This window comes from Meles meles, chromosome 5 (assembly GCF_922984935.1).
Source record: "Meles meles chromosome 5, mMelMel3.1 paternal haplotype, whole genome shotgun sequence".
NCBI lineage: Eukaryota > Metazoa > Chordata > Mammalia > Carnivora > Mustelidae > Meles > Meles meles.
The window spans coordinates 32,324,924-32,352,064 of NC_060070.1; the positions used below are offsets into that span (position 1 = coordinate 32,324,924).

The 27,141-nt window shown below is 35.5% G+C and overlaps 1 protein-coding gene across 2 annotated transcripts; it reads left to right on the forward strand.

The window, feature by feature from the left end:
• Window positions 1-27,141, forward strand: CCNC (cyclin C). Of its 2 annotated transcripts, XM_046005385.1 has the most exons (13): window positions 1-266; window positions 5,938-6,044; window positions 6,871-6,955; window positions 7,125-7,194; window positions 10,822-10,873; window positions 18,049-18,104; window positions 19,031-19,066; window positions 19,745-19,836; window positions 20,456-20,523; window positions 23,112-23,191; window positions 24,336-24,454; window positions 25,273-25,363; window positions 25,907-27,141. In XM_046005385.1, exons 1-12 carry the CDS (start codon window positions 235-237, stop codon window positions 25,322-25,324), a joined length of 849 nt encoding a protein of 282 aa, XP_045861341.1. In that variant the 5' UTR covers window positions 1-234; the 3' UTR covers window positions 25,325-25,363; window positions 25,907-27,141. The 2 variants fall into 2 exon arrangements, with proteins under 2 accessions (XP_045861341.1, XP_045861340.1); XM_046005384.1 differs by lacking the exon at window positions 25,273-25,363 and having other exon boundaries at window positions 8-266.

The window sequence follows — 27,141 nt, forward strand, 5'->3', positions numbered from 1 at the left end:
CTACTGCGGGGCGGGCCGGAACTTTTATCCATAGGAACGGGATTACACTGTAGAGTGTTGCCGGCCGGCGTCAAGGAGAATAGAGTGCCATCCTCTTCCTCTCACCGTAGCCGCCGCGGAGCGGAGCCGAGCAGATCAGATCCAGGAGCGCGGTTACCGGGCGGGCTGGGTCTATGGTCGCTCCGCGGGCCGCTCCGCCGGCTGGTGCTTTTTTATCAGGGCAAGCTGTGTTCCATGGCAGGGAACTTTTGGCAGAGCTCCCATTAGTAAGTGATCTTCCGCCTCGTCGCCCGGGGCTTGCTCTTGGGAGTCGGTGAGGACGGGGCCTGCGACTCGCTTTGGCCGGGATTCCGGCCCCTGTCCCAAGCGCCGCGGGGTCTCCCGGGAGGCGGCCGTGGCCGGAAGCGGGATGCACTTTTCTCTGGCGACTCCCCTCTCCCCGCCCCCTGGCAGCATTTCGGGGGTGGGGGGGACTATCTGTGAGCGGGGAAGGTCAGGGGCTAAGGAGGTTCGGTCTCCGGCGAGGGAAGGAGTTTAACTTCCAATCCTTGGATAATCTAGGCCTGGAAGCGGGGTGGCGTGGGCTGAGGTGGGATGGGGTGGGATGGGCCCAGGTATAGAAGTGTGGCACAGTTCCAGACTGTGAGGCCGGCTCCTCGGGACAGTTGGGGTTCGCATTTGCCTGGGCTCTCTCCCGTTGCCGGCCTTGTAGTCTTTTGTCATTGACCTTCTCTCTTGAGTGGATTTAATTTTATTCCGAAGAGAGAGTCCAGAGTCAGTCTTGTGTCTGCTCTCTACCCGCTTCTTGCCATTACCTTATGCCTAGATGGAGTTGTATTATTGGTTAGGTGTAGGGCAGGTGCTCTCAAATTATCCATTTCATTAGTCTGTGCCTTATATTTTAGGCATGTATTTTCCTGTGACTTCGCCAATTTCTTGAACCTATTTCATGAGTTTTTGTTTTTGTTAGTGACCATGGAAGAAATAGAGCAATATTAAAAATATGTAAATACATATATCCCATAAATACATTTGTTTAGGCCGAAAGGTGGGTGATGCGACTAACTGAACTTTGACCAGGCTTTCCGCTGTACGGTTGAAAGATGAACAGAACCTGATACTGTTATATTGTAGTGTAAATATGTCTGAATGCCAAGAGAGCATTAGTAACTGTAAGTTAAACTTTGATTCTGTGAAGATGATGGATTCCTATTCATTCTGTTTTTAGTCCTTTGTAAGAGAAGAAAACAGTGGGGCTGGAAACCTATTTTCAGAAAAGCTGGTTTGCCCCTTGCTGTAAATGATTCTGTGGAGATGAAATTCTATAGAAGCCCTACTTCTGGTCATATTTTTATTTGGCACTGTTTTGTTGAGTGTAATACTTGCTTGGGCAAAATTAAAATATAGAAAATTTAGTGGAGAAGGGGTAGTATTTTGGTAAACTTTGAAAGAAGGTGAAAGATTTGACAGGTAGCTAGGTGTTAGTTATCAGAAGTTACAACCATTTTTCAACTTAAAAAAAAAAAAGAACCTACCTGCCTTTTGATAAATGGTCTCATTATGCTTCCATTTATTTTTGGCATAATGAGACCATTTATCAGAGGGGGAGCAGGATCTATAATACTTGTTTTTTTCACTTTTTAAACATAAAATTGTTATACTGTTAAGTGTGCTTTTTTGAAAGCGTCCTTGCCTTACAGTTCAAATAGTCCTGGAGAAAGGGGCTGAGATCTCTTGAGGATCATGAAGTGCCTGATCTGCAAAAAGTTACAAGTGAGAAAGACAAGGCAGTCAATTCTGGAAAAACATACCAACAAAAAGATTACAAAAATCATTGTTCTAGGTGATTTTGGTAAAAGAGGAAAATTGACGTGAACTATGTTGTATATCATGGCTTGAAGATGCACATTTTAACATTTCTGAAATGGGCATGACAGTTTTTTCTTAGTAGAGTTCCTATTTATAAGTATTCTTGGTTTAACCTCCATGCTATATGCTGTGAGGAAAAACTTGAACATTTGCGAAATTTATTGTTTTAAAAACCTTAAATGACTGTGAGGATGGAATTAATGATAATGCCAGAGCATAGTGAATCACAGTATTTTCTAGAAAGTTGAAGTAGAGCACAACACATTCTTCGACCTTACTACAGTAAAAGTGGAAGGGCACTAAATACTAGGGGTTGACTGAATTACTGAAGAGATAACAGAAATAAAAAAGTACAAAATCAGTTCTGGGTATTTTATTGTATCAAAGAGGAAACTGAAAATACAGTTACATAATATCAAGGAAATAACCTGATGAGATCAATATATATCCATACCTATGGGATGTAGCCAAAGCCAGTTATAAACTAACGTTCAGAATAACTGAGAGAATAAAAATAAGTCAAAATAGTCTATTTAAGAATACTGAAAAGGAAACGGTGAAATAAATCCAAGGGGGAAAAAAAGACTTAAAAAGGTAACACTGATATTAACATATTAAAAGGAAAAATAGTCAAATTATAAGTGCTGATTCTTTGGAAGGGAAAATCAAAACAGTAGACTGAACTGTTGAATCAAAGTTGAACAAAGAAAAGAGGGATGATACAAAGATAAAAAATGAGGAATGAGAAAGTAAGTAAAGCCGGACGTACCTTTGGGTCATCTCCAGTCTAGTAGATTTGAAAGCCAAAGCAGGGGTGCCTAAGTGGCTCAGTGGTTTAAGCCTCTGCCTTCAGCTCAGGTCACGGTCTCAGGGTCCTGGGATGAGGCCCCACATCGGGCTTTCTGTTCACTGGGGAACCTGCTTCCCCCTCTCTCTCTGCCTGCCTCTCTGCCTACTTGTGATCTCTCTCTCTCTCTCTCAAATAAATTAAAAATAATAATAATAATAAAATCTTAAAAAGCCAAAGCAAATTAAGGTTCTACCCCTTAAAAAATGCTCTGGCCTACATTATGTCATGGGTAAATGTTTTCGCATTTTCAAGAGGATCTACTGAAATTATTCCAGTTCACACAGAAAGAAAGCTTTCCAGTTCTTTCTTTGAAGCTACAAGAACACTGATAAAAATATAATAAAGGTAGCACTAAAAACAGTCTCAGTTTTAAAAAAAAAAAAAAAAAAAAAAGTCTCAGTTTTGAATATTGATGCAAATGTAAATTATTAACAAGTAGAGTCTAACATTACATTAGAAATATAAAAAATGATAGTCATTTTATTGTAAAAATACAGTCAGTATTAGGAAATCTATTAATGAACAATGAAGGCATCAAAAGAAGCCTATTGGGGCGCCTGGGTGGCTCAGTGGGTTAAAGCCTCTGCCTTCGGCTCAGGTCATGATCCCAGGGTTCTGGGATCGAGCCCCACATCGGGCTTTCTGCTCCGAAGGGAGCCTGCTTCCTCCTCTCTCTCTGCCTGCCTCTCTGCATAGTTGTGATTTCTTTCTGTCAAATAAATAAAATATTTTAAAAAAAGAGGTCTATTAATCTATTCTTGACTAAAAGAAGTATGTTGCTTTCTTAACATGGTAAGAACATCAAAACATGAATAAGAGATATTTAATGGTGAAACAGGAAAATTAGGGTGCCTGTTTAACATTGTTCTGAATTGCTACTCAGTACAATTAATAGAATGAGGTATTAAAAATGATAAAATTGTCAGCCTGTAGAGATAAAATTAACTTGAAAATTCAGCTAATTGAAAAATTATTATAAACAAAGGCTTAATAAAGTGACCAGTTACAAAATATAAAAATGGAAAGCTTTCTTTTAAATGAGTAGAAATGGAAAATATGAAATACACAAGAATAAACTAAAGAAATGTGCAGGACCTATTGGAAGAAATTTTTGAATTCTGTAGTAGAACATAAAGATCGTAATAAGAGGAGTTTGAATTCTAGCATTTTAAAGATATCATTTCTCTATTGATCTCTAAATTTAATGCAGTTAGAACTTGACATAATACTTCTAAAGTTCAAGCCTTGGAATAATTGTAATAGAATATCGAGAAGTTTTTTTTAAAGAACAGCAAGTGGCAAGGGGAATATTTTCCATACCAGATTTTAATAATTTAATCTTACATTTTAAAATAGGATGGCATAGGAATAAGAAAAATTGAAAGAAAAAAGCCTTAAGTGTATTAGAAAATATAGGTGATTTTTTAAAAAAATCATTTTGTGTTAGGGAAGGCCTTCCCATTTGTGACCAGCATAAAATCAGAGTGAAATATGGGTTAGTTTTAGAAGTGATAAATATTTCTGTGTTACAAATAATTAAATGTTAAGATATCATGCCAAACTTAAGAAATGTTTGCAGTTTATTTGACAAATGATTTATTATCCATGATATGCAGATGATAGGGGCACCTGGGTGGCTCAGTGGGTTAAGCCTCTGCCTTCAGCTCAGGTCATGATCTCAGGGTCCTGGGATCAAGCCCTGCATCTGGCTCTGCTCAGCAGGGAGCCTGCTTCCCCCTCTCTCTTCCACCTGCCTCTCTGCCTACTTGTGATCTCTCTCTCTGTCAAATAAATAAATAAAAATCTTCAAAAAAAATGCTTTAAAAATATGCAGATTACATGGGAAGACTCTAAATTGTGAAAAAGACCATTCCATTAGAAAAATTGTCATTAGAATTGTAGTGTACAAAAGAACGATATTTGGCCAATAAGGCATGGAAAATGTTTAACCAAGACTCCCTTAGACAGTAAGATACTACTTTGCCTTTAACTTGTAAAGTATTTAAAAGATTGGCAGTAGTAACCCATGGGGGTTAAATATCTTAAAACACTCTCATGTACTGTTAACAGGAATAGAAATTGGTATGATACATGGAATACAAACTGACAGTGTAAAACAGAGTTACCAGCAGAGCCTACTGATCAGTTCTATTTCTGGGAAATTATTTTAAATATATTATTAACCAAATATGCAATGGTGAATTACAAAGCTGTTCATTAAAGCATTATTTTTAATAGTGAAAAATTAAAAGCTGCATGCCTATTAATAGGAATTAACTAAATAAGTAACAGTCTGTCCATAATACTGTGCAGCAGTTTACAGGTATGCTGAATAACAAATTTGTTGACATAGAAAGACTTCCAGAACATACTCAGTGACAAAAGGAAGTTGCAGAATAGTTACAGAATAGTCATTTCAATTTCATATCTCTGGTTAAAAATAGTAGACTTTACTAGGCAGGTGGAGGAGACTATTAGTGTAATAACTTCTAAAGAAGCTTTTAACATGATTGGAATTTGTGAAGTAGGGAAATTAAATACTGTAGCTAGTCATGAACAACTGAGAAAAGGTACTTCATTTTAAGATTTTATTTATTTGACAGAGATCACAAGCAGGCAGAGAGGCAGACAGAGATGGGGAGTGGGGGAAAGCAGGCTTACTGCCGACCAGAGAGCTGGATGATCGATCCCAGGACCCCAGGACTATGACCTCAGCCAAATGCAGAGGCTTTAACCCATGAGCCACCCAGACACCCTGAGAAAAGATACTTTAAATCTAAGGCACCATCATTTGATGCCAAATAATTATATGTGTGTGTGTGTGTGTGTGTGTGTGTGTGTGTGTATACACATACATCTAATGATTTTATGTGTCACTAGGAAAAAATAAATATGTTGCCAGTTAAAAGCTTAAGACATCAGTGATTGTAAGATTTTCTTGATACCAGAGCCTTAAAACCAATGAAATAACAATATAAGGTAGTGAGAGAACAAAAAAGAAAATTAGAGTGACATTTTTTTCAGAGCATAGTTACATTCATTACTGAGATAATTCTCAGAGTTTCAAGAAATGTGAAAAATACTATCTTCTAAGGTTACTTCTTGTACTTTGTATTTTTCACAATGTTCATAAATTGTTCAGTCTTAGAATTTTTTTTGTGTGTGTGACTTCATTAGTTGATTTTCTGTAACATATCTTAACGTCTTCATTCTTCTAGTTTACAATGGATTTTGGATAAACAAGATCTGTTGAAGGAACGCCAGAAGGACTTAAAGTTTCTCTCAGAAGAAGAGTATTGGAAATTACAGATATTTTTTACAAATGGTAAACTTAAAAAAAATTAACTGTAATGGTATAGTTGGTGACCTCTGAATTAAATCTTTGTACAGTAATTTGTGATGAGCTGTTTTAGTCCCTACTTAGTATTTTTTATTCATGTTCTTTTTATAACTTAAATTCATTTATCTAAGTAATCTAAATAAAGTCTTTTGTGAATCTTACATTGCAGAGACACTCAAGACAGTTTGAAGGTGTTCATTAATCTCCCTAAGCCTCTATAATGTGTTGTTAAACCCAATTTAAGATTGGCTAAAGCAAGTATTTTGAGGATAAGTGGATTCTTTGGGTTTATATCCTATATTGGTCATTCTTACAAGTTTGCTTTGGAGGGAGAGGGACATGGTAGCTTTGTTACATGATCTTTCTAACTGTCAGTTCACTCTTCTGCAAACCTACCTCTCTGTTGTTTAGAGAATTTACTATGGACTTTTAAATAAATTTTATAAAGTAGAAATTGTAGTGAGTTTGATAACTCTCTAAGATTTTCTTTTTTACATTCTAAAGATAATATAAAAACATTGAAAATACTTAAGGTAGAGGGAAATACCATTCAACCTTCTTAATATAAGAATAGTGTTTGCTATGGGACACTTTCTATTTTTTATTGTTTATGCATACCTATATATTTTTTAACAGATTTGCAAATCCTAGTGCCAGCCCAGTGTGATCCAAATAGAGTTTTATAGCATATGTAGGTTTTTCTTTTTGTTAAAAATTAATACAGTCATTATTTAACCACATGAAAGTTATTGTTCAATGTCAAAATTATAGAGATACCAGAACACTTAAAATTTTATTATTTTTCTTTTAGTTATTCAGGCATTAGGTGAACATCTTAAATTAAGACAACAAGTTATTGCCACTGCTACGGTCTATTTCAAGAGATTCTATGCCAGGTAGGACTTTTATTTTGGGATTATGTTACACCTATTTGAAACTCTTACATAACGTCGATGAGCCTTGTATAAATGAATCATGAGTTTGGCACTAGAGTTATCTTGTTTTTTTTTTCTTTACAGTGTTTTCTAAATGAGTGATGTTTAATTTTGTTTTATCATATTTTAGGTATTCTCTGAAAAGTATAGATCCTGTATTAATGGCTCCTACATGTGTGTTTTTGGCATCCAAAGTAGAGGTATGAAATAGTTTTCTGTTCTTCATTGAAGTATAGTCAGTGTACATTGGTTAATCTGTCCTGATTTTCACATTACCTGTATAAAAATAACGACAGATGGTGATTTATGCAAAATACTGAAATTCACGCAAAATCAAAGATATACAGGTCTTTATATATTCGTTTAATGTTTACGTAGCATTTACTGTATACCAAGTGCTATTCTAAGTCCTTTTACAACTATAATTGACTCATAATGGGATTTATAATCCTCGTAAAAAACAATGGGGTGTATGGTAGTAATATCTTCCATTTCATAAAGAAGGAAACTGAGGTATATAGAGATTGAGAAACTTGCCTAAGATCATAAAGCTGGTAAGTCGCAGAGCCTGGGAGCCTGGCTACTAATTCCATGCTTTTAACTGCGTTGTTCTAGGTCCTCTAAGACATTTACTGTCTTATCCCATGTCATGATCCCAGGGTCCTGGGATCGAGTCCCACATGGCCTCCTTGCTCGGCAGGGAGCCTGCTTCTCTCTCCACCTCTGCCTGCCTCTCTGCCTGCCTGTGTGCTCGCTCTCTCTCTCCTTCTCTCTGACAAATAAATAAAATATTAAAAAAAAAAAAAAAAAAAAGACATTTACTGTTTGGCACTAAGTAGTATTCCATAAGTGCCACAGCTTCTCTGCTATAACCTGAATTATAGTACCTCCTCCTATGTTTGTATTATGTTTCTTAGATGTCTTTAGAATCATAATTGTATTCTTGAAAATTAAATGTAATTTATTTTATTTTTTTTTCTAAAGATTTTACTTATTTATTTGACAGGCAGAGATCACAGGTAGGCAGAGAGGCAGGCAGAGAGAGAGGGGAAAGCAGGCTCCCTGCTGAGCAGACAGCCCGACATGGGGCCTGATTCCAGGACCCTGGGATCATGACCCAAGCCGAAGGCAGAGGCTTTAACCCACTGAGCCACCTAAGCACCCCTAAATGTAATTTAAATGTAGTAGGTTTATGTTCCTTTTGGTGCTCAATTTTGAATTAGTTTTTAGTCATTATTTAGGATTATTGAAGACATGTTTCCTAATTATTACCTAAAGTAATGAGAGTTGACCCTATTAGAAATAATATTAAGATCGACTTTCTAGAGGCTTATGGTTTTCTAATTATAAGTGGTGGCTTAAACAGAACCTGCTCTGTTGTTGTTACTGAGTTCTTTTTTTTTTTTTTTTAAAGATTTTTATTTATTTATTTGACAGAGAGAGATCACAAGTAGATGGAGAGGCAGGCAGAGAGAGAGAGAGGGAAGCAGGCTCCCTGCTGAGCAGAGAGCCCGATGCGGGACTCGATCCCAGGACCCTGAGATCATGACCTGAGCCGAAGGCAGCGGCTTAACCCCCTGAGCCACCCAGGCGCCCCTGTTACTGAGTTCTTAATAGTGGGAAAAGGAAGTGTTTATAAAAAGCCCATGTAATGGGGTGGTATTTCCAAATGTTACCATGTAATTTGATGTATCTGAAGTGCAACCAATATGGAAAATCTAGACAAAATTTTATAAATTTTTATTCTTGAAGATTAACGTGGGGAGTTTAATTTGTTTTGTTTGTTAAATACCTTTTGTTGTATGATTTACTGAGTGAAAGTTTTCATTCTAAGAATTTTGGATAAAGAATAATTCCTGGGGGCGCCTGGGTGGCTCAGTGGGTTCAAGCCTCTGCCTTCGGCTCAGGTCATTATCCCAGGGTCCTGGGATCGAGCCCCACATCGGGCTCTCTGCTCAGCAGGGAGCCTGCTTCCTCTTCTCTCTCTCTGCCTGCCTCTCTGCCTACTTGTGACCTCTCTCTCTGTCAAATAAATAAATAAAATATTAAAAAATAAATAAAAAAATGCAATCTTTAAAAAAAAAAAAAAAGAAGAAGAATTCCTGGATTGGGGTGCCTGGCTAGCTCAGTTGTTAGAACATATGACTGTTGATCTCGGGGTCATGAGTTCAAGCCCCGCATTGTTTATAGGAAACACTTAAAAAAAAAATTATTCCTGGAAAAAAGCTGTATCCCTTCATATTTGGTTATAGCATTATGTTTTTAATCTTTAACTATGATCAAATGTTTCTGTGTTTTGTCTAGTTGTGTTGGTATTATATAGAAATGACTTTTAAGACATCTGAGGCATTTACTTTTTAGTATCAGTTACTTTGGTTTAAGGTTTGAATATAAATATAAGTATATATGCACACATACATAACCACCCCACCCCACAAAATAAGGATGTAGATTGAAGGTATTTATATAGACTAGGTTCAGTTTAGTTTCTTTTGTTGACTAAGGAAACAATTTTTGATTTTTCTGTTTTAAAATGAAGTGAGGACTTTAGTAATCTTATGAGGTTAATCAAATCAAATGAGACAGTATATGTAAGGTGGATCACCTCCTAAATTTTACTTATTTTTACAGTGGTGGCATACTAAGTTCAAAGAGGAAGTGGGAATTGATGTTAAGAGTCTTGGGGCACCTGGGTGGCTCAGTTGGTTAAGCATCTGACTATTGATTTCAGCTCAGGTCGTGATCTCCAAGTCTTGGGATGGAGCCCCACATTAGGCTTCCTGCTCATCACACAGTCTGCTTAAGATTCAGTCCCTTAAGGGCGCCTGGGTGGTTCAGTGGGTTAAGCCGCTGCCTTCGGCTCAGGTCATGATCCCAGGGTTCTGGGATCGAGCCCCACATCGGGCTCTCTGCTTGGCGGGGAGCCTGCTTCCTCCTCTCTCTCTCTGCCTGCCTCTCTGCCTACTTGTGAACTCTGTCTGTCAAATAAATAAATAAATAAATCTTTAAAAAAAAAAAAAAGAAGATTCTGTCCCTTATTGTCTGCCCCACCTCCCACCCCCAACTGCACTTGCACTCTCATTCTCTCTCTCTCTCTCAAAAAAAAAAAAAAAAAAAGAGCTTGCTTTATGGTAAGGCTGAAATTACTTCAAAAAAAAAAAAAGTCTTTGGGGCATCTGGGTGGCTCAGTTAAGTGTCTGACTCTTGATATCAGCTCAGGTCTTGCTCTCAGAGTCATGAGTTCAAGCGCCATGTTGGGCTCCACACTGGGCATGCATGGAGCCTACTTTAAAAAATAAAGGAAGGTCTTACATTGTATCATTCTATTATTCTTGTCTTCTTCCAAATAGAATAATACTTTCAGTGGTCTTTTAAATTACTTTGGTGATACTGAAGTTTATCTTTAGAGATTTAGCTGTTTTATTACTAAAGAGCTTAAGTACCTATTCATTAATCTAGGGTCAGTTGAATAGGAAGCATACTTAATATCTTTTTCTTACAGTTAAGTGTAGACTCTAAGAAATCTTTTTGGAAACTAATTGGAGTGGAGAAAACTGCATTGCTGCTTTAGGGCTTGGTTTCTAATTTGGTATCTCAGTGATGTTAAATGACAAAATTATTTAAACATTTGTCTTACTGCAGCAATTTTAAAGAAAAGTAATACATTTTAGAGACTTAAGTACTTCATGCCTCAAGTAGGTAGAAGATGAAAAATACACTGTAAACATAGGGGATATATAGGAAATGCTTTGCTTTGCATAAACCCAGATACCCTCAGGCTCATTGGGTTACCATGTACCTGATCTCATCCACTTTTATTTCTCTAGGAATTTGGAGTAGTCTCAAATACAAGATTGATTTCTGCTGCTACTTCTGTATGTAAGTGCAAAAAGTATATTCTGCTTTAAGGATGTAATTCTTTTAAAAAGCTCCATAGGACCTTAATGTTTTTTAGTTTATGAGAACTGTGAAAGATTTGGTTGTGTTTATTAAATTTCCTGGGGTCACATTTATGACTAATGTATTTGGCTAAAAATAAAGTTAAAGATACAAAAATTTAAAAAACGACTTGTAGTGTTATGTCCAGGACATTGCTTTTTAATTCTAAAAGTGGATAGTAACTATTGTCCAAAAACATCAGTTCAGTGGCTCTTACTTTTAAATAATAAGGGTAAAGAAAAAACTTATTTCCCAGTTCTGTTGTATTTTTTTGCCTCATAATGCCTAGCCATTGTGTCATTCTTGTGGGTAAAATAAACTGTTTCTTTAGTAATTGTAGTGTATGTATTTGATGGGAATTATGTATTTTGCCTCCATATTGAAAAACAGAGTGCAGGGGGGGAAAAATGCTGATTATAGTAGTCAGCCCCAATTCTGTCTAAGCAGCAGCTGTATAACCTTGAGCAAATTGCTTTACCTTTTGGCTTTAGTTCTTTTTACAAAAAGATAGGGTTTGGCTGCCTTGGAGTCATAACATTAAAGGAAATAACACCGTAGACTAGTGATTGTAAAATATTGTATACAAGGTATTAACATGATGCTATGCTCCATCTTCATAGGTTAAGCAAAAAGGCAGCACCTAACAAAAGATGAAAGATAATGCAGATTTTTTTTATGTGATCTTGCACAGAAGGTTTTTTTTGTGTTTTTAGGTTTGTGAACCACTCTAATTTTCATATTTTGGGGTCTTTCCCTTTTCTGAGAAGAGTGTAATAATCTAATTTAGTCTTTTCCATGCCATATTTTACTCTTCTAAGGATAGCAGAGTAGTAATCAGTTTTGCCATAGAATTTAATATAGCAGATATATCTCATTGGTAAGTATTGAATTGCTCTCTGGAAAATTGAATTATTAGACATTCAGAAACAACTGGAAGGTAATCCACCAGAATGTTAACAGTGCTCATCTGTGAGTAGTGGATTCTAGGTGTCTTATCTTATTCCTATGTCGTTTTTTGTTTTCCAAATTTTTTAGAAGGTGTGTATTTTTAAAAATGTAAAATACAGGAGCACCTGGGTGGTTCAGTTGTTTAAGCATCCACCTCTTGATTTTAGCTCAGGTCATGATCTCTGGGTCCTGAGATCAAGGCACACACTGGGCTCTGTGCTGAGTGTGCTGGCCTGCTTGAGATTTTCTTTTTCTCTCCTCCTGCCCCTCCCCCTGCTCACACGTGTGTGTGCTCTCTCTCTTAAAAAAAAAAAAAGTAAAATACTTATTACTAAGGTTTATTTTTCATGCAAAGATGTAAAGGTATATACATAACAGTGTTTGGTTCTCAAATGAATAGGAAATTGTTACAGTAGAATATTTTTGTTGAATTTCATAAATGTTACAGTGTATTATATAGGCCCACACAGCCTAGGTTTCAAATTTCAGCTCTCTTGCTTTCTGTGTGGCAAATTGAACAAAATACAATATCTGTGTCTCAGTTTTCTCACCTGCAAGGTGAGGATTAGTAACATTTACGTCAAATCGTTGTTGTGAGGATCAAATGAGTTAATATCAGTAAAGCTCTTAGAACAGCATCTTGCTCAGTGTCTTAGTTTGGTAGGTCTGCCATACAAAGTGATAGAGACTAAGTGGTTTAAACAACAAAATTATTTTCTCACAATCTGAAAGCTGAAGTCCAAGATCAAGGTGTCCACAAATTTAGTTTCTCCTGAGGCCTTTCTTCCTGGTTTTCACGTGGCCACCTTTTCTCTATGTCCTCACATGGCCCTTTCTTTGTGGTTGTATGCCCTTAGTGTTTCCTCCTCTCTTAAGGACACCAGTCCTATAGAATTTGTGCCTCACCCTTATGACCACATTTAACCATAAGTACCTCTTAATTATCTATCTCCAAATCAATCACATTGGGGGTTAGGTCTTCAACACTGAAATTTGGCAGGGGCAGGGGCAGAGAGCACAGTTCTGTCCATAATACTCAGTAAACTTAAGTGCCTACTCATTATCATCAATAACAGGATTATCCTCACTAGAAACACCATATCAAGTGCAGTGATGGTTACAAAGATAAATACAAGGAATTTAAGAACAAGAACATAAGACATGCATATATAAATACTAATATAAAAAAAAATAAGTGGCATAGAGAATTAGAGAATGCAGTGAATGTTTTGAGTGATAAAAGGTTATTTGTTAGATGAATCCAGAAAGGCTTAACTGGGATTTGGTAAAGAAAGACTTTTGAACCTAGGGGAAAGATAGTCTAGGAACATTGAACAGTTTGGTCAAAAGTAAAGAAAACTAAGGAGTTCCATTCAGTGAATAGTCAGTAAGGAAAGAGGCAGGAATAGTCCTACCTGGCTAAGGCCAGGTAAAAGAGGGCATTCAATGAAGAATCTGCCATTTGTTCTGTTGATGGTGGTAGTATGTTTGAAGGCTTTTTTCTCAACATAAGGATAATGCCAGAATGGTGGGTTAGGAAGGTAAATCTGGCAAAATAATGTAAGATGAATTAGAAAAGAATGTGAGTTGAGGTAGACAGATTTTAAAGTTTTTCACATGCTACAACATGGATGAACCTTGGGGCACCTGGCTGGTGCAGAAGGAGAGCATATGACTCTCAATCTCAAGGTTGTAAGTTTGATCCCCACGTTAGATGTAGAGATTACTTAGAAATGAAATCTTAAAAAAAAAAAACAAAAAAACATGGATGAACTTTGAGTACATTAGGGTAAGTGAAATAGGCCAGTCAAAAAAGATACATACTGCATGATTCCATTTAGTACTATAAATAATAAAATTAATAGAGATAGAAAGTAGAAGAGAGGCTATTAGGGGCTGGAGGGAGGGGAACATGGGGAATTGTTGAATGAGTATAGAGTTTCAGTTTTGCAAGATGAAAGTTCAGGAGATGGATTGTGGTGATGGTTGCACAATTGTGAATGTACTTAATACTACTGAACTGCATACTTAAAAATGGCTAAAGATGATAAAGTTTATATAATGTCTATTTTACCACAATTTTAAAAGCACCCTAAAAAATCCCTCTGAAATACATATAAAACTGCAAATTGTAGTCAGTGCTCTCACCACAGGGTGCTATGAGAAATAAAAACTAACAAGTTTAAAGTAGGAAAATATTATTTTGAAGTTATTGAAGTGGCCCAGGTAAGTACTAGTGAAGGGTTAAAATGATGTTTGGGCCCCCAGCAAGGAGAACAACAAGCAAGCTAGATTTGCATAATAGAGTCAGCAGAACTTTTACAAAGCAAGGTTTTAAGCCAAGTCAGAAATGGTTTTTGATGTATTTTGCCTGGGCATTGGGAAGGTGAAGGTGGTACCAGAAGAGGAGAATAAGTGGGTTCTGAAAAGAGTTAAATTTAATCTTGGACATTCAGTGTGTAAATCTATCAGTAGAACATCTTAGAAATGTGAGGCCAATGATAGAAATTTGGAACTTGGTAAATTTTAAGAGATAGAGGTACATAGTGTCTTGTGCTGCTTAGAAGATAGATGAGTAGCAACGGGGCAGGGGGGGGAGACAGACTTTTGGGTTTGTGATCTTTGAGAATGTTGCCATCATTAAACATTATGGGATAGGTGTTGAAGCCAGATTGCAAAGAACTGAGAAGTGAGTAGGTGCAGAGAAAAGGAGAATCTAACTGTATTACAAATATATAAAATAGCTTCAGTGAAGGGGGTGAGGGGGAGGTGCTGACCTAAGTAACTTTGGGAAGAAGTACAGTCTGTAAGACTAAAGGCAAAAGGAACTGCATACGAGCGCTATATTCTAGTTGATAGATTTGATACTTAATGTGGACACAAGTTAATTCTGATACTGCTATACTTGTATCTGGAATTGAACAATTCCAGTAAATATATACATCTGTGGTAAATGGATGGCAGATGTTGGGAACTAGGTTTCTCACTACTGGAATGGGAATACACAAATAAGGAGAGGAGACCAGAAAGATCCATGTACTGATCAGTTAGAGTTAGAGGCATCAGTATGAGCTCATGGTTACCTTAACATCTCAGTAGCAATGAGTTCTCCTTGTGCTCAGATCTTTGTGTCTAATGCCATTCTCCAATAAAAGAACTAGGTCTCCTTGGAGACTGGGACAGGAAATACACAAGATAGACCTGGAGCATAGTGCCAATAAGTAAGGAAGTGCTTTAAAAAAAAAAAAAAAAAAAGGCCAAAAAACAAAAACACCTAGCTTAATAGGATTACAAAGGGGACATACAACCCAACTGAAAGCTTTCAGTGGCCAAAGCTAGAAGAATTTGTACAACAACAACAAAAAGTAGTATTGGATTATAATCCAAAGTATTAAAAAAAAAATCCATGCGTCCATACTGATACAACTAAATTATTGAGTAAATGGGGGAAGAAGAGACAAATTTCTAATACAGAAGAATTTCATATACTTTACATACCTAACTACATCGTCAAATAGGGAAGCAAAAATTTCTACTTAAGTATTCATTGTGCATAGTGACTTCTTCTAATGTGTATATTATGAAAAGAGATGGGGGAAATAATTTTACAGTAGACTAACCCAACAAACACTATCTCAGCTAGGTGGTTGAGGTTATTTTCAACAGTGATAAATCACTAGTAGTCTGTACCTTTCATGCGATATGATGAAACGGTGCTTTACTTCTGTCAATCCTTCCTTCCAAGATCCCACAACCCCAGTCTAAACGTTAAGTAAACATCAGACAAATTCCAGTGGAGCATCAAGCAACAAAATAATACTTGGGGGTGGGGGAATATAGTACTCTTAAAACTGCCAAAGTCATCAAACATGGAAAGTCTGGAAAACTGTCACAGCCAAATGGAATCTAAAGCAGACGTGACAAGTAAATGCAAAGTGGTCTTCTGGATGAGAGCCTGGAACAGAGAAAGGACATTAGGAAAAACTAAGGAGGTCTGAATAAACTGTGGACTTTAGTTAATAATTTACCATACTAATATCAGAGGTAAATAATAAGGGGAAACTGAGTGGTGGGGGGTTGTTTTAGTGTATTCCAGCTGCTCTAACAAAATACCATAGACTGGGTGGCTTAAACAATACACATTTATTTCCCACAGTTCTGGAAACTGGGAAGTCTAAGATCAAACAAAAGTGTCTTCCTTGATCAGCTCCATGATTGGCCGTTTCCTGGCAAGCAGATGGCGGCTTTCTCATTGTGATCTCACACGGCAGAGAGAGGTTGCTCTTCCTCTTATAAGAACACTAATCCTGTCATGGGGACCCCACCCTCATGACCACCTAAACCTGATTAATTCCCTGAATTTGGAGGTGGCTCTAAATACCATCACACAGGGGTTGTGATTTCAACATACGAATTTGGGGGGACACATTTCACCCCTAACAGGGAGTATATAGGAACTCCCTACATTATCTTTTCAGTTATTCTATAAATTTAAAAATGGTCTAAAAAATGGTCTACTTTTAAAAAGCAGAAGAATATAATTTGGTGGAGGTTTTATGTGTTTTTGTTTTTGAGAGAAATTTGAGCATTTTAGTAAGTGATGGGACAGATTTATTGGAGGAGGAATGGTTAAGGGTGCAAAAAAAATTATGAACTGTTAGTGGAGCAGATGAAAAACAAATACACAAGTGATAGAGGTAGCAGTAGAGAGGAGGGGTGTACTTTCCTCCCAAGTTAGAAAAGGATTAGAAGATAGAAAATCAATATGCAGGGCAATTTTATCATGGAGTAGGAGAGAGGTTAACAGTATCAGGTAAATATCAGAAAGTTAAGCGTCATAGTTTCAGCGTTAGGGATGCAGATTTGTTTTATGTACAGAGATGTACCTTGTTAATTAGTTACTATTATGTAAGTACCTATTTAATTTGTACACTACATCTTGTTTGTATCACCAGGATTTGTAAAACTCAGAAACCTTAATATTAGGTATGTCTTCAAATAAAGGAGAAAGAAAAGGAAAGCTTAAGTATAAATTTCCTCTGTCAACTTAAAATGGTTTAGATTTCAATCTTGGCAGATGTTACCTATCTAAATTAGTTGTTAGGTTCCTCAGTTTACAAAATAAAACCTTTTGAAAATAAAATACAGGGGCACCTGGGTGGCTCAGCAGGTTAAAGCCTCTGCCTTCAGCTCAGGTCATGATCCCAGGGTCCTGGGATCGAGCCCCGCATCCGGCTCTCTGCTTGGCTGGGAGCCTGCTTCCCTGCCTACTTGTAATCTCTATCTGTCAAATAAATAAATCTTTAAAAAAAGAAAAAGAAAAAATACATAGAATAAATGAAAAAAATTTAAATCTCTGTGAGGTCTTAGGCTTTATACAAATGGAAGCGATCATAGAACAGATCCTCTAGAATGTCACTTGATTTAGTGAAATATTGCATCATAATAATCTGAATACAATTTTTTCCAATAGTAGTACTTAAAAGTGTACACTCACCATTTTGAAGAGAGAGAGAATTGATAGTTAACTGCTTTTTCATTTGTACTTAGTGACAAAGAAGAGTAGTAACTGTGTGTATGCGTTTGTGTGTAGTGTGAAAAAGTCCTAGAGAACTTTGCACTTACATTTATGCTTTTATTAAAATATATCTTTTGATAAAGAAATACCTATTTATTCTAGAAAGTATAGATTAGTAAAAATCCTTAAATCTCAGATGACCACTATTAACATTCTTTGGTTGTATTATCAATTACAATATATGGAAATATATATATTGGGAAATATATATATTATACATATATATATAGAACACATAAATAACTTGTGTTCCTTCTAAGCTAAATTACTGAGAAATAAAACCAATACCATTCTAAAGTTGGAAAGATTTTAGAGATGAAACCTGCCCCTTTATTTTTTAAGCCTCAGAACCCCTTTTTGATACAATAAGTATATAATTAAAGCTCTCTGATTGTAATATAGATGGAGGCCTAGGACTTCCTGCCACTTAGTTCTTTCTCCTTGACTGACAACAAACAAATCTGGGTCCCTAAGCATCTCTAAGAGCACTTACTAACAATGATTTAGCTCTTATACACGATGTTAAAGAAATTTTGATTTAATTTACTTTTTCTTTTTCTTAGTTTAAGTCATTTTTTGTTTTCTGCAGTAAAAACTAGATTTTCATATGCCTTTCCAAAGGAATTTCCTTATAGGATGAACCATGTAAGTATATTGTATAAAATAAAACTACTTGTTGAAGCTGTATATAAGCTAGATCCATTTTATGTTAGAATAAACTGTATAGTTTGTAGGAAACTACAGTTTCCTATAAATAGCATTTTCAGATACTATAAGAATATAAACTTTAATTCTAAATTAAATCTAAATTGCTCCTACCTTTAAAAAAAAACTACTTAATAGCATTGGTTATCAACCCTGGGTGCTGCCCATTAAATCACTTTGGGAACTTTTTAATAATGCTGATACCAGGGCCTCTCCAGACCAACTAAAACAGAATTTTTAGGCTTGAAGCCTGGGGATTGGTATTTTCTAAAAGCTCCCAAGTGATACTAGTGTGTAGCTAGGGCTGAGAACTACTATAATGGAACAGTGTGAAAATCATATTTGAAACTTTAATTTAGAAGGTGAGTTTCTGTTAACATTTTTTTTTTCTGTTAACATTTTTAATAGGCATGTCCTTTTTCTACTTTGGAGGGATTTCATCATCTTATATAAATTATATATTTTTGTTTCATTTTCAGTATTCTTTCCTTTTATTGATTCGTAATATAATAAGTGTAACACATAAGTGGAGATAATTGCATTTTTGCATTTGTTGAATGTAAAGTGTATTAGAAAATCTGAAGTTTACACAGCAGCTTTTAAATTAAAAAAGTAAGAATGCTTATATGAGGCTGACTTTCCTATAATGATTAAAATTCTTTATAGTCATAATTGCATGCACTGTATAATAGTAAAAAAGTAATTTTTATTGCACATGCCCATTTTGATATAAATTTCTGTGTATATTTTCTTGATTTAAAAAATTAGTAAAAATTTATGGTATTTTAATGTATAAATTGTTAGGTTAGACTAAGTAGACTCATCTAATTTGTTTCACAATGACATTTATAATTTTTTTTAAACAGATATTAGAATGTGAATTCTATCTTTTAGAACTAATGGTAAGTATATTACTTTCTTGTGATTAATAGAATAAAACTTATTTTCAAATTTAGTGAAGTCAGAAATTCTTTTGAGAAATGATTTATAGGGAGGTGCATTTTAAAACCATCCAAATGATACGTGATGGTGAAATCACAGTACCTAGTAGCATCATCACCTATATCCTCTGAGAAGCCTGTAAAATAATTTGTATATCCCACTTAGGATGGGAAAATTTTTCTGTTCTATGGTAACTATAATAAAAGGATACAAGCAAACCAGTCAGAATATGAAGCCACTGTAAATTATTTGCACAATTTGTGTATGTGTGTGGTGTTATTTAAAGATAGATTATGTCTTTGGCAGAATTCTGCTCCTCCACTTGGGAATTACGGATTTATAGGCTAATAAGAGGTTTCAGTGTGTTGCAGATGTGACACTTTGAGTCTCTAAGGGAATGGATGCTGACTGACTGCCAACCGATTTACCAAGGTATATTTCAGAGAGAGCACTGCCTTCACTATTATAGTAGAGTTTAGGGCTGCCATCCTGCTTGCTTAAGAGAATAAGAGGGAAGCAAGCATGAGTTAGAGAAATACATTTTGAAATACACAATTACAAATCAGTTGGGTAATGATAAGTTTTTGTGTTGTAATAAATCTGTTTTTATACATACACATTTTTTAAACTGTTTCTAGGATTGTTGCTTGATAGTGTATCATCCTTATAGACCTTTGCTCCAGTATGTGCAGGACATGGGCCAAGAAGACATGTTGCTTCCCCTTGCATGGTAATTAGAACAGAAGTTATTCATAGTGTAACATGTTATTAGCTAGGAAGGTTGACAAATGAATATGAAGTTTAGTATTTTTAAAGTAATTAAACTAGTGCCCCAAGATACTGTATATTGAGTGAAATACCTGTTTGTTGAATTTTAATTAGCTGTATTTATAAATCCTAAATTGATAAGGATCCTTATTTCATTAATATATCCATTAAAATTTGATTCTTATAAAAAAAACCAGACTGTTTACATAAAAATTAAGACAGATTATCTTTCAAATACAGTATTTTTTGTTGGTATTCAACATACATATTAATTCATTGGATAATTTCTGGTTTCCTCTGATTTTCTAGTTTTTGAAAAATTGGGAAAATCCTTATTATAATTTATTGTAAGGTTTTAAGTTTTAAAATCTATTTAGCTGTAATTTTATCCATTAAAATATGCTTATTCATTGTCATGTTCATGTATCCATCTTTTTCCCTTGATTGGTTTCACCTTCGTATCTATGCTTTAGTAATAATATAATGTACAAAGATGGGAAATCTGACCCGCTCTGGGGGGAAATGTATAATCATACAAGGTAGTTCTGATTTCAGTAATAATATGATTTACATTTCTATAGGAGGATAGTGAATGATACCTACAGAACGGATCTTTGCCTACTGTATCCTCCTTTCATGATAGCTTTAGGTATGTAAGCATGGTATGCCTTTACTAGTAGAATTGTTATAAGCTTATTTAGGTCATCCCAAAAGAAATTTCACCCTGTTATGCTTTGCATTCTTATGGTTCATGAAGTAATAGACTAATCCTTGCATGTGAACTTGTAATATTATGAAATGCAACTTTCAGAAGTGAGAGTTATTGTCCTTTTTACCCCCCTTCTTTTGGTAAGTGTTTGTTTTTTGTTTATTTTCTAAGTCATTTAAGATAATTTTTGATCAGTGTTTGAACAGAATGTTTTTGTTTAGGAGGAAAAGTTCAGAATTAAGCCTGCTCATATTACTTGTAAATTATATAGAATAACTGGGCCTCTCTTTTATTCCCTGAGCTCAGTTAAGTCCTCAGAGGTTCAGTAAGGGAGACTCTGTCGTCGTTGCCTTGCTGGAGGGAGAAGTTAGCTACCATTTTATTTATTTATGAAAGGTAGTGTAGTGGGTTAGAACATTGTCTTTGGAGTCAGATAGTCCTTGGTTTAAACTTAGCTTTCTTTACACTTGTGGGAAAAGCATTTAACCTTTCTGAGTTTGTTGCCTTAATTGTAAAATGTTGGCGATACTAACTCCATACAGAATTGTTGCAAATATTAAATGAGATATCTTAGAGAACATCAGTAATTGGGGCGCCTGGGTGGCTCAGTGGGTTAAGCCTCTGCCTTTGGCTCAGGTCATGGTCTCAGGGTTCTGCAATCAAGCCCCGCATCAGGCTCTCTGCTCAGCAGGGAGCCTGCTTCCCCCTCTCTCTCTGCATGCCTCTCTGCCTACTTGTGATCTCTCTCTCTCTCTCTCAAATAAATAAATAAAATCTTTAAAAAAATTTTTTTAAAAATAGGTTAAAAAAATAAAAGAACATCAGTAATGCCTGCCATATATTAAGCACTTAATAGTTTCTTTTCCCTTTCTTTTTCCTATCAATTTCCATGATTCTGTCCTCTTGATTTTTTTTTTAATTTTTTTAAATTTTATTTATTTATTTGTCAGAGAAAGAGCGAGAGCGCACAGGCAGACAGAGTGGCAGAGGGAGAAGCAGGCTCCCCGTGGAGTAAGGAGCCCGATGTGGGACTCGATCCCAGGACACTGGGATCATGACCTGAGCCAAAGGCAGCTGCTTAACCAACTGAGCCACCCAGGCATCCCTTTCCTCTTGATTTTCGCTCATTCTTTTACCACCCAATTTCTGGATAAAAGACACAACTTCTTTTAACCTGTACAGTACCATTCTCTGCTGCCATTCTCACCTTTTTAAAAGACTTGTCTCAGATACCACTTCTTTAGTGACCCTCCCCATCCCCAAACTTCCTACATCACCTCACTCTGGGTTTAGTACGTTTTCTCTGTTTGTCCTGTTAATGGCATTTTCCACTGTATTTTAATTACCTGTACTGTAATTTCAGTTCTTTGGCCTCTTAATCCCTTCAGGGCCTACACCGTACTTTACAGCTTCATTTGACTTGGGTCAACCAGTATGTCAGTTCACATTTGAGTCACTATTTGCCTAGAATGTCATCCTTCGCAAAATCATGCGGGTAACTAAACCAGGGAATATAACTCTTAAGAAACTGGTGTGGGCTTAAGGTAGCCAGGCTGCTGGTAGGAATTATATTAGGCAAAATTCGGATGTAGATTGTTTTTTCTGGGTTCTTTTACTGTTTTGTTAGTTTATGTTGTGTGTAATGTATATATACTTGATCCTAGAACAACATGGATTTGAATTGTGCAGGTCTACCTATTTTACACAGGTTTTCCTTATGCTTGTCTTAATAACATTTTTTCTCTAGCTTTACTTTACTATAAATATACAGGATATAATACATACACAAAATATGTGTTAATCAACTGTTTATCAGTCTTCAGTCAAGAGTAGGTTATTAGTAGTTAAGTTTTGGGGGAGTCAGAAGTTACCTGCAGATTTTTTTAACTGCAGAGGGGGCTGGTGCCCCTACATGTTGTTTAGAGGTCAACTGTAATTATATTGTATGTAGTGCATTACACTTTTTTCTAAGGTCCTTTTAATTGTAACACTGAAATTCGGTACTGGGGTGCCCAGTGTTCACCGGATGTGGTCATGGACTAATAACTGAAAACAGAGGCAACACGCTGCTTTTAATCAAAATATCAAAATATAATCAGTTGTTGAAATGTATCAGCATATTATTGGCCTGTGTGTGCATGTGTGTATGAGTGTGTGTGAAACTGACTTCTGGGTGTATTTTGACCACTCCTTTAAGCCACTGTTCAGGGATTGCTTCCCTGCTCTGATTTCTTCATTGGATTTTTTTCTTAACATGCCCAGGCTGTCAGAGCAACTGTACCATCCTTATTATACAGTGAGGAGCAGGAAATGTCAAGAACTTTAATATAGTCTAGTAATTTTTGTCTGTATTATGTTAAGTTGATGGGATGGTCATTGGTAACTATTAGATGAATCTATGTAATTTTTAAAAAGAATATTGGAAAATGCACATGAAAATTTTAAATGAAGACCTTATCTTTAGTTTTGAGTCCATACATTCCACATTTGTGGTTAAACATGGGTCTTTTTCTTTATTTTCTTTACAGCTTGTCTACATGTAGCCTGTGTCGTACAGCAGAAAGATGCCAGACAGTGGTTTGCTGAGCTTTCTGTGGATATGGAGAAGGTATTCTTTAAAATTCCCTTAGTTGAGGGGCACCAGGGTAGCTCTGTCGGCTAAGTGTCTGACTCTTGATTTCGGCTCAGGTCATGATCTCAGGGTTGTGAGATCAAGCCCTATGTTGGGCTCTGTACTGGGTGTGGAGTCTACTTAAGATTCTCTCTCTCCTTCTCCCCTTTATCCTGCTTGCATTCTCTTTCTCTCAAACAATAATTTAAAAATTTTAAAAATATATTAAAAAATAAAATAAAAATAAAACTCCCTTAGTTCAATATAAACTTTAACATTTTAAAGTTATTATGATATGAATCTAAAGTCTTATGATGTCTACAAGGCTAAGAAAATTTTTGGTAAAAAATACTAAGAAACATTTGGCAAGAACAGTTGATGTTGACTATTTAAGGTTATGTTTCTCTTTCGGGTTTAGGCTTAAACAGAATGATAAGCTTTTGGTTTGCTGAGGTGCAAAGCTGCCTCTTATTTCCAGGATTATTTTAAAAACTACCTAGAGACCACTAAATACTACTGTAAACTTTTGTAACAGCCTGTCTCCTGACAAAGTAGGTTTTGCCCTTTTTTCTACCTTTTCTGCTTAAAATGTTGATCGCATTAGAATCAGTCCAGTGTGAGGTCCATTCAGATGAGAAAGAGGGCTGATTTGGAAACTGGATATGACAGGTGTATAGCTGCCAGCTTTTGAGCACCTTAACTCGTGTGTAGAGTAGTTAACAGAGAAACCAAACAATGTCTTTTCCGGCACCAGCTCCCATTAATTTGTTTGAAACAACTGGTTTTAGAGGAGTGTACTCTGTAGTGGCATACTCCTTCATGATTTAGACCTTATTCCCAGTATATCACTGATTTGTTTCGGTTTAGGATAGTACCAGATGGAAGGAAACCAACTGCAGAAATCGATAAGGATGAACAGAGTATACATGTTAAAAGATGAGAGAGTAGAAGGAGAAGCTTACAGAGCAGTGCAGTAAAAATACTGCTTTCAAGTTTATCAAGATTGTCTAATAGAACCTGAATACTTAAGGACAGAGACTATCTTTTCACTGTTTTCTGAGGATGTGTGTGATGTGTGTTCTTTATATACTAAATGTTGCTTGATATTGCCACTGAGAACTTTTCAAATATTTACTTCTAGATTTTGGAAATAATCAGGGTTATTTTAAAACTATATGAGCAGTGGAAGAATTTTGATGAGAGAAAAGAGATGGCGACTATTCTTAGTAAGATGCCGAAACCAAAACCTCCTCCAAACAGGTACTTTGTAGACTTTAATTACTGATTTCATTTAATTATATATTTCATACATATTTTTTCATAGATTATATTTATTCTTGTAATGAAATTGCTTCCAAAACTTCATGATTTATGTTAACTTTTTAAAAAATCTGATTTGGTAGATTGACAATGCCTCATTTAAAAAAAATACATTAATCTGATTATCTGTTAACTTTCCCTAAATGCAGTGGCAGGTCTCTTACAGGTATCCCTCAACATATGGCTATATACAGTGCATAAATTTAAACAGAACAGAATTAGGCTAGTACATTTGAAATTTAGGGATAAAGAATTCTGTAGTATCCTATGTCATTTTGACTCTCTGACCTCCCCCCACCCCCACCAACACACACACACAGTGCTGGCTTTTATCCTGTTTTATAAATTTCGGTAGCAGTTTTCAAAAACTTAGATGATTGATCTGCTATTGTAAAGATAAATAATTTTTGCTTTTGAGCTACCTGAAGATCCACGGCACATAGTAACATGATTTTGGTAACTGAATCACTTGTGCTAAGAGGGTTTTCTTTGTTTTGTTTTTTTTTTTACAGGATCTTTTTAGTTCAGTTGTTCTCAGCTCTTGCTGTATATCAGATCATTTAGAGTAGGAAAAAAGGTCAGAAGGGAAATAAAGAAATGCTACCCATTTTAATGATCAAGAAAAATAATTATATAATATTAAGTTAGATTTATAGGTTTGATAAGTTAATGTTACCATTTAGAAAAAATTGGTACTTATACAAGGAGCTGTTTAAGGCAGTCATTCAAACAGCTACCTTTGGATACATTTTTTGCAGAAATTCCCTGAGTGATTCTCCACTAGTGGCAGGGCCTGAAGCTGCAAGATGATGATGGACAAGATAAGGCAATAATCCTGTTGCCACACTGGTATTTTCAGTTTTAGTTATTTTTATTTTAAGTATTCAGCATTTTCCAAGAAATTGCCATTTTTCTTTCTAAGTTATATAAGTTTGCTGTATTTACATGTGATTCTATTATGCATTTGGACAGTAATTTTTTGGGAAGAACACTTCTTGATTTTCATATTTAGTAGGAATGAGATTTTATATGTAAGGTTTAATTTTACAGGAAATTTGTTCAGAAGAAGCTCTAATCTCTATGTTGAGTGATACCTGTAATGACAGTAACATCCCATACCCTTATTTAAATTTTTTGAGTGTATATGGACACTAACTTCCAGAAAGCTTGTTTTGTGTGAAGGCACCAAGTTACATAAGAATAAAAATATAAAACCGAATGTTAGTCTTCTGTATTTTAATTTTCCATCTCTGTGTCTTAATGATCAGGAATGCCTTTGTTTTGTGGAGTTGTACCATAGAGTAACTAACTTTAAAAATTAGTTGGCTTATTGGGGTGTTGAAAATGAGTCTTTTAATTGGTATAAAATCTCTTTCTTCCCCACTTGAACAGTGAAGGAGAGCAGGGTCCAAATGGAAGTCAGAACTCTAGCTACAGCCAATCTTAAAACATTCCGAAGAATTCCATAGTGGACCAGTTGGAAATAAACCATTGGACAGATTTCAGTTATGTCTTCAATGGAACACAAATGAAAATGAATAGCTTGTTTCTGTCAAGCATATTGGGAAGTGATTTTATTTTTGCAAAATAAGTTTTTCCTTACCTAATTTGATTCTAGCACATAATTGATTAAAATCTCTTGATTATAAAAGCATGAAAGGTTCGAAGGGGACCTACAGACAGACTTACATAGACATTTCAAAATTAATAGCTTTTGATTAGACTTTTCTTAATTTGGATAATAGAAATTGTAGCTTTTTATTAAGCCACGAAACATGAAGCATAATTTGTTTAAAATTCTCTTTGGTCATTGAAGGACCAAAAAAGGACATTAAAAAGTGAAATATATGAGGGTTTTTTTCCCTCCTTAAGTAAAACTTTAAAACTGTATTTAAGGAATCAAATCTTACAAAATCCTGGAAGATTTTGGTAATGATGTTGATAATTTCAGGGAAATTAATCAAGTACCTATTGATTTAAAAGTGTATTTTATTCAATAGTTTTAGTATCTTGCCATGGAAGATACTAGCCCAGCCTAGCAGAAAAGTGCAATATGTATAGCATACTTTGACATTTTAAAAGTTATATTAATTCCGTAACCATTTTGAAATGCTGGGCAAACTTTTAAAAAAAGAATCCTACATGATGTTATTTGTATTTGATTCACAGTTAATCAGGCATTTTGAAAGCTAATTGGATAAAACACCATAATATGGTTGAAATTTTGGTAACATTTTAATGTTAATTTTTACTCTACTGTGAAAAGTTTTTATATGACATACACACCCTAGTTTATTTTTGTGTCTTAGTGTGGATTTACAGATTTACTACAGGTATCCTGAGCCAGGAACACAATCAGGTTTCAGGCCAGTTTGATACTGGCTATTCTTAATTCTCATGAGTGTAGGACTTTGGACTAAATGTCATGTCAGTGGGACTGTGCTGTCTGTGGAACTTAATCATTTTCTTCAGATTTAAGGAGAGTGATAAAATTTGGAGTCATAGGATATTGATGTACAATTTAAGGATTAAATTTTTTTATAAATCAATTGTGAACAATGGATTATTAAATTAAATGTTGACTTCCTAGTATAAAACTGCAAGAATAAAAAGTAAAGTTCTCCAGC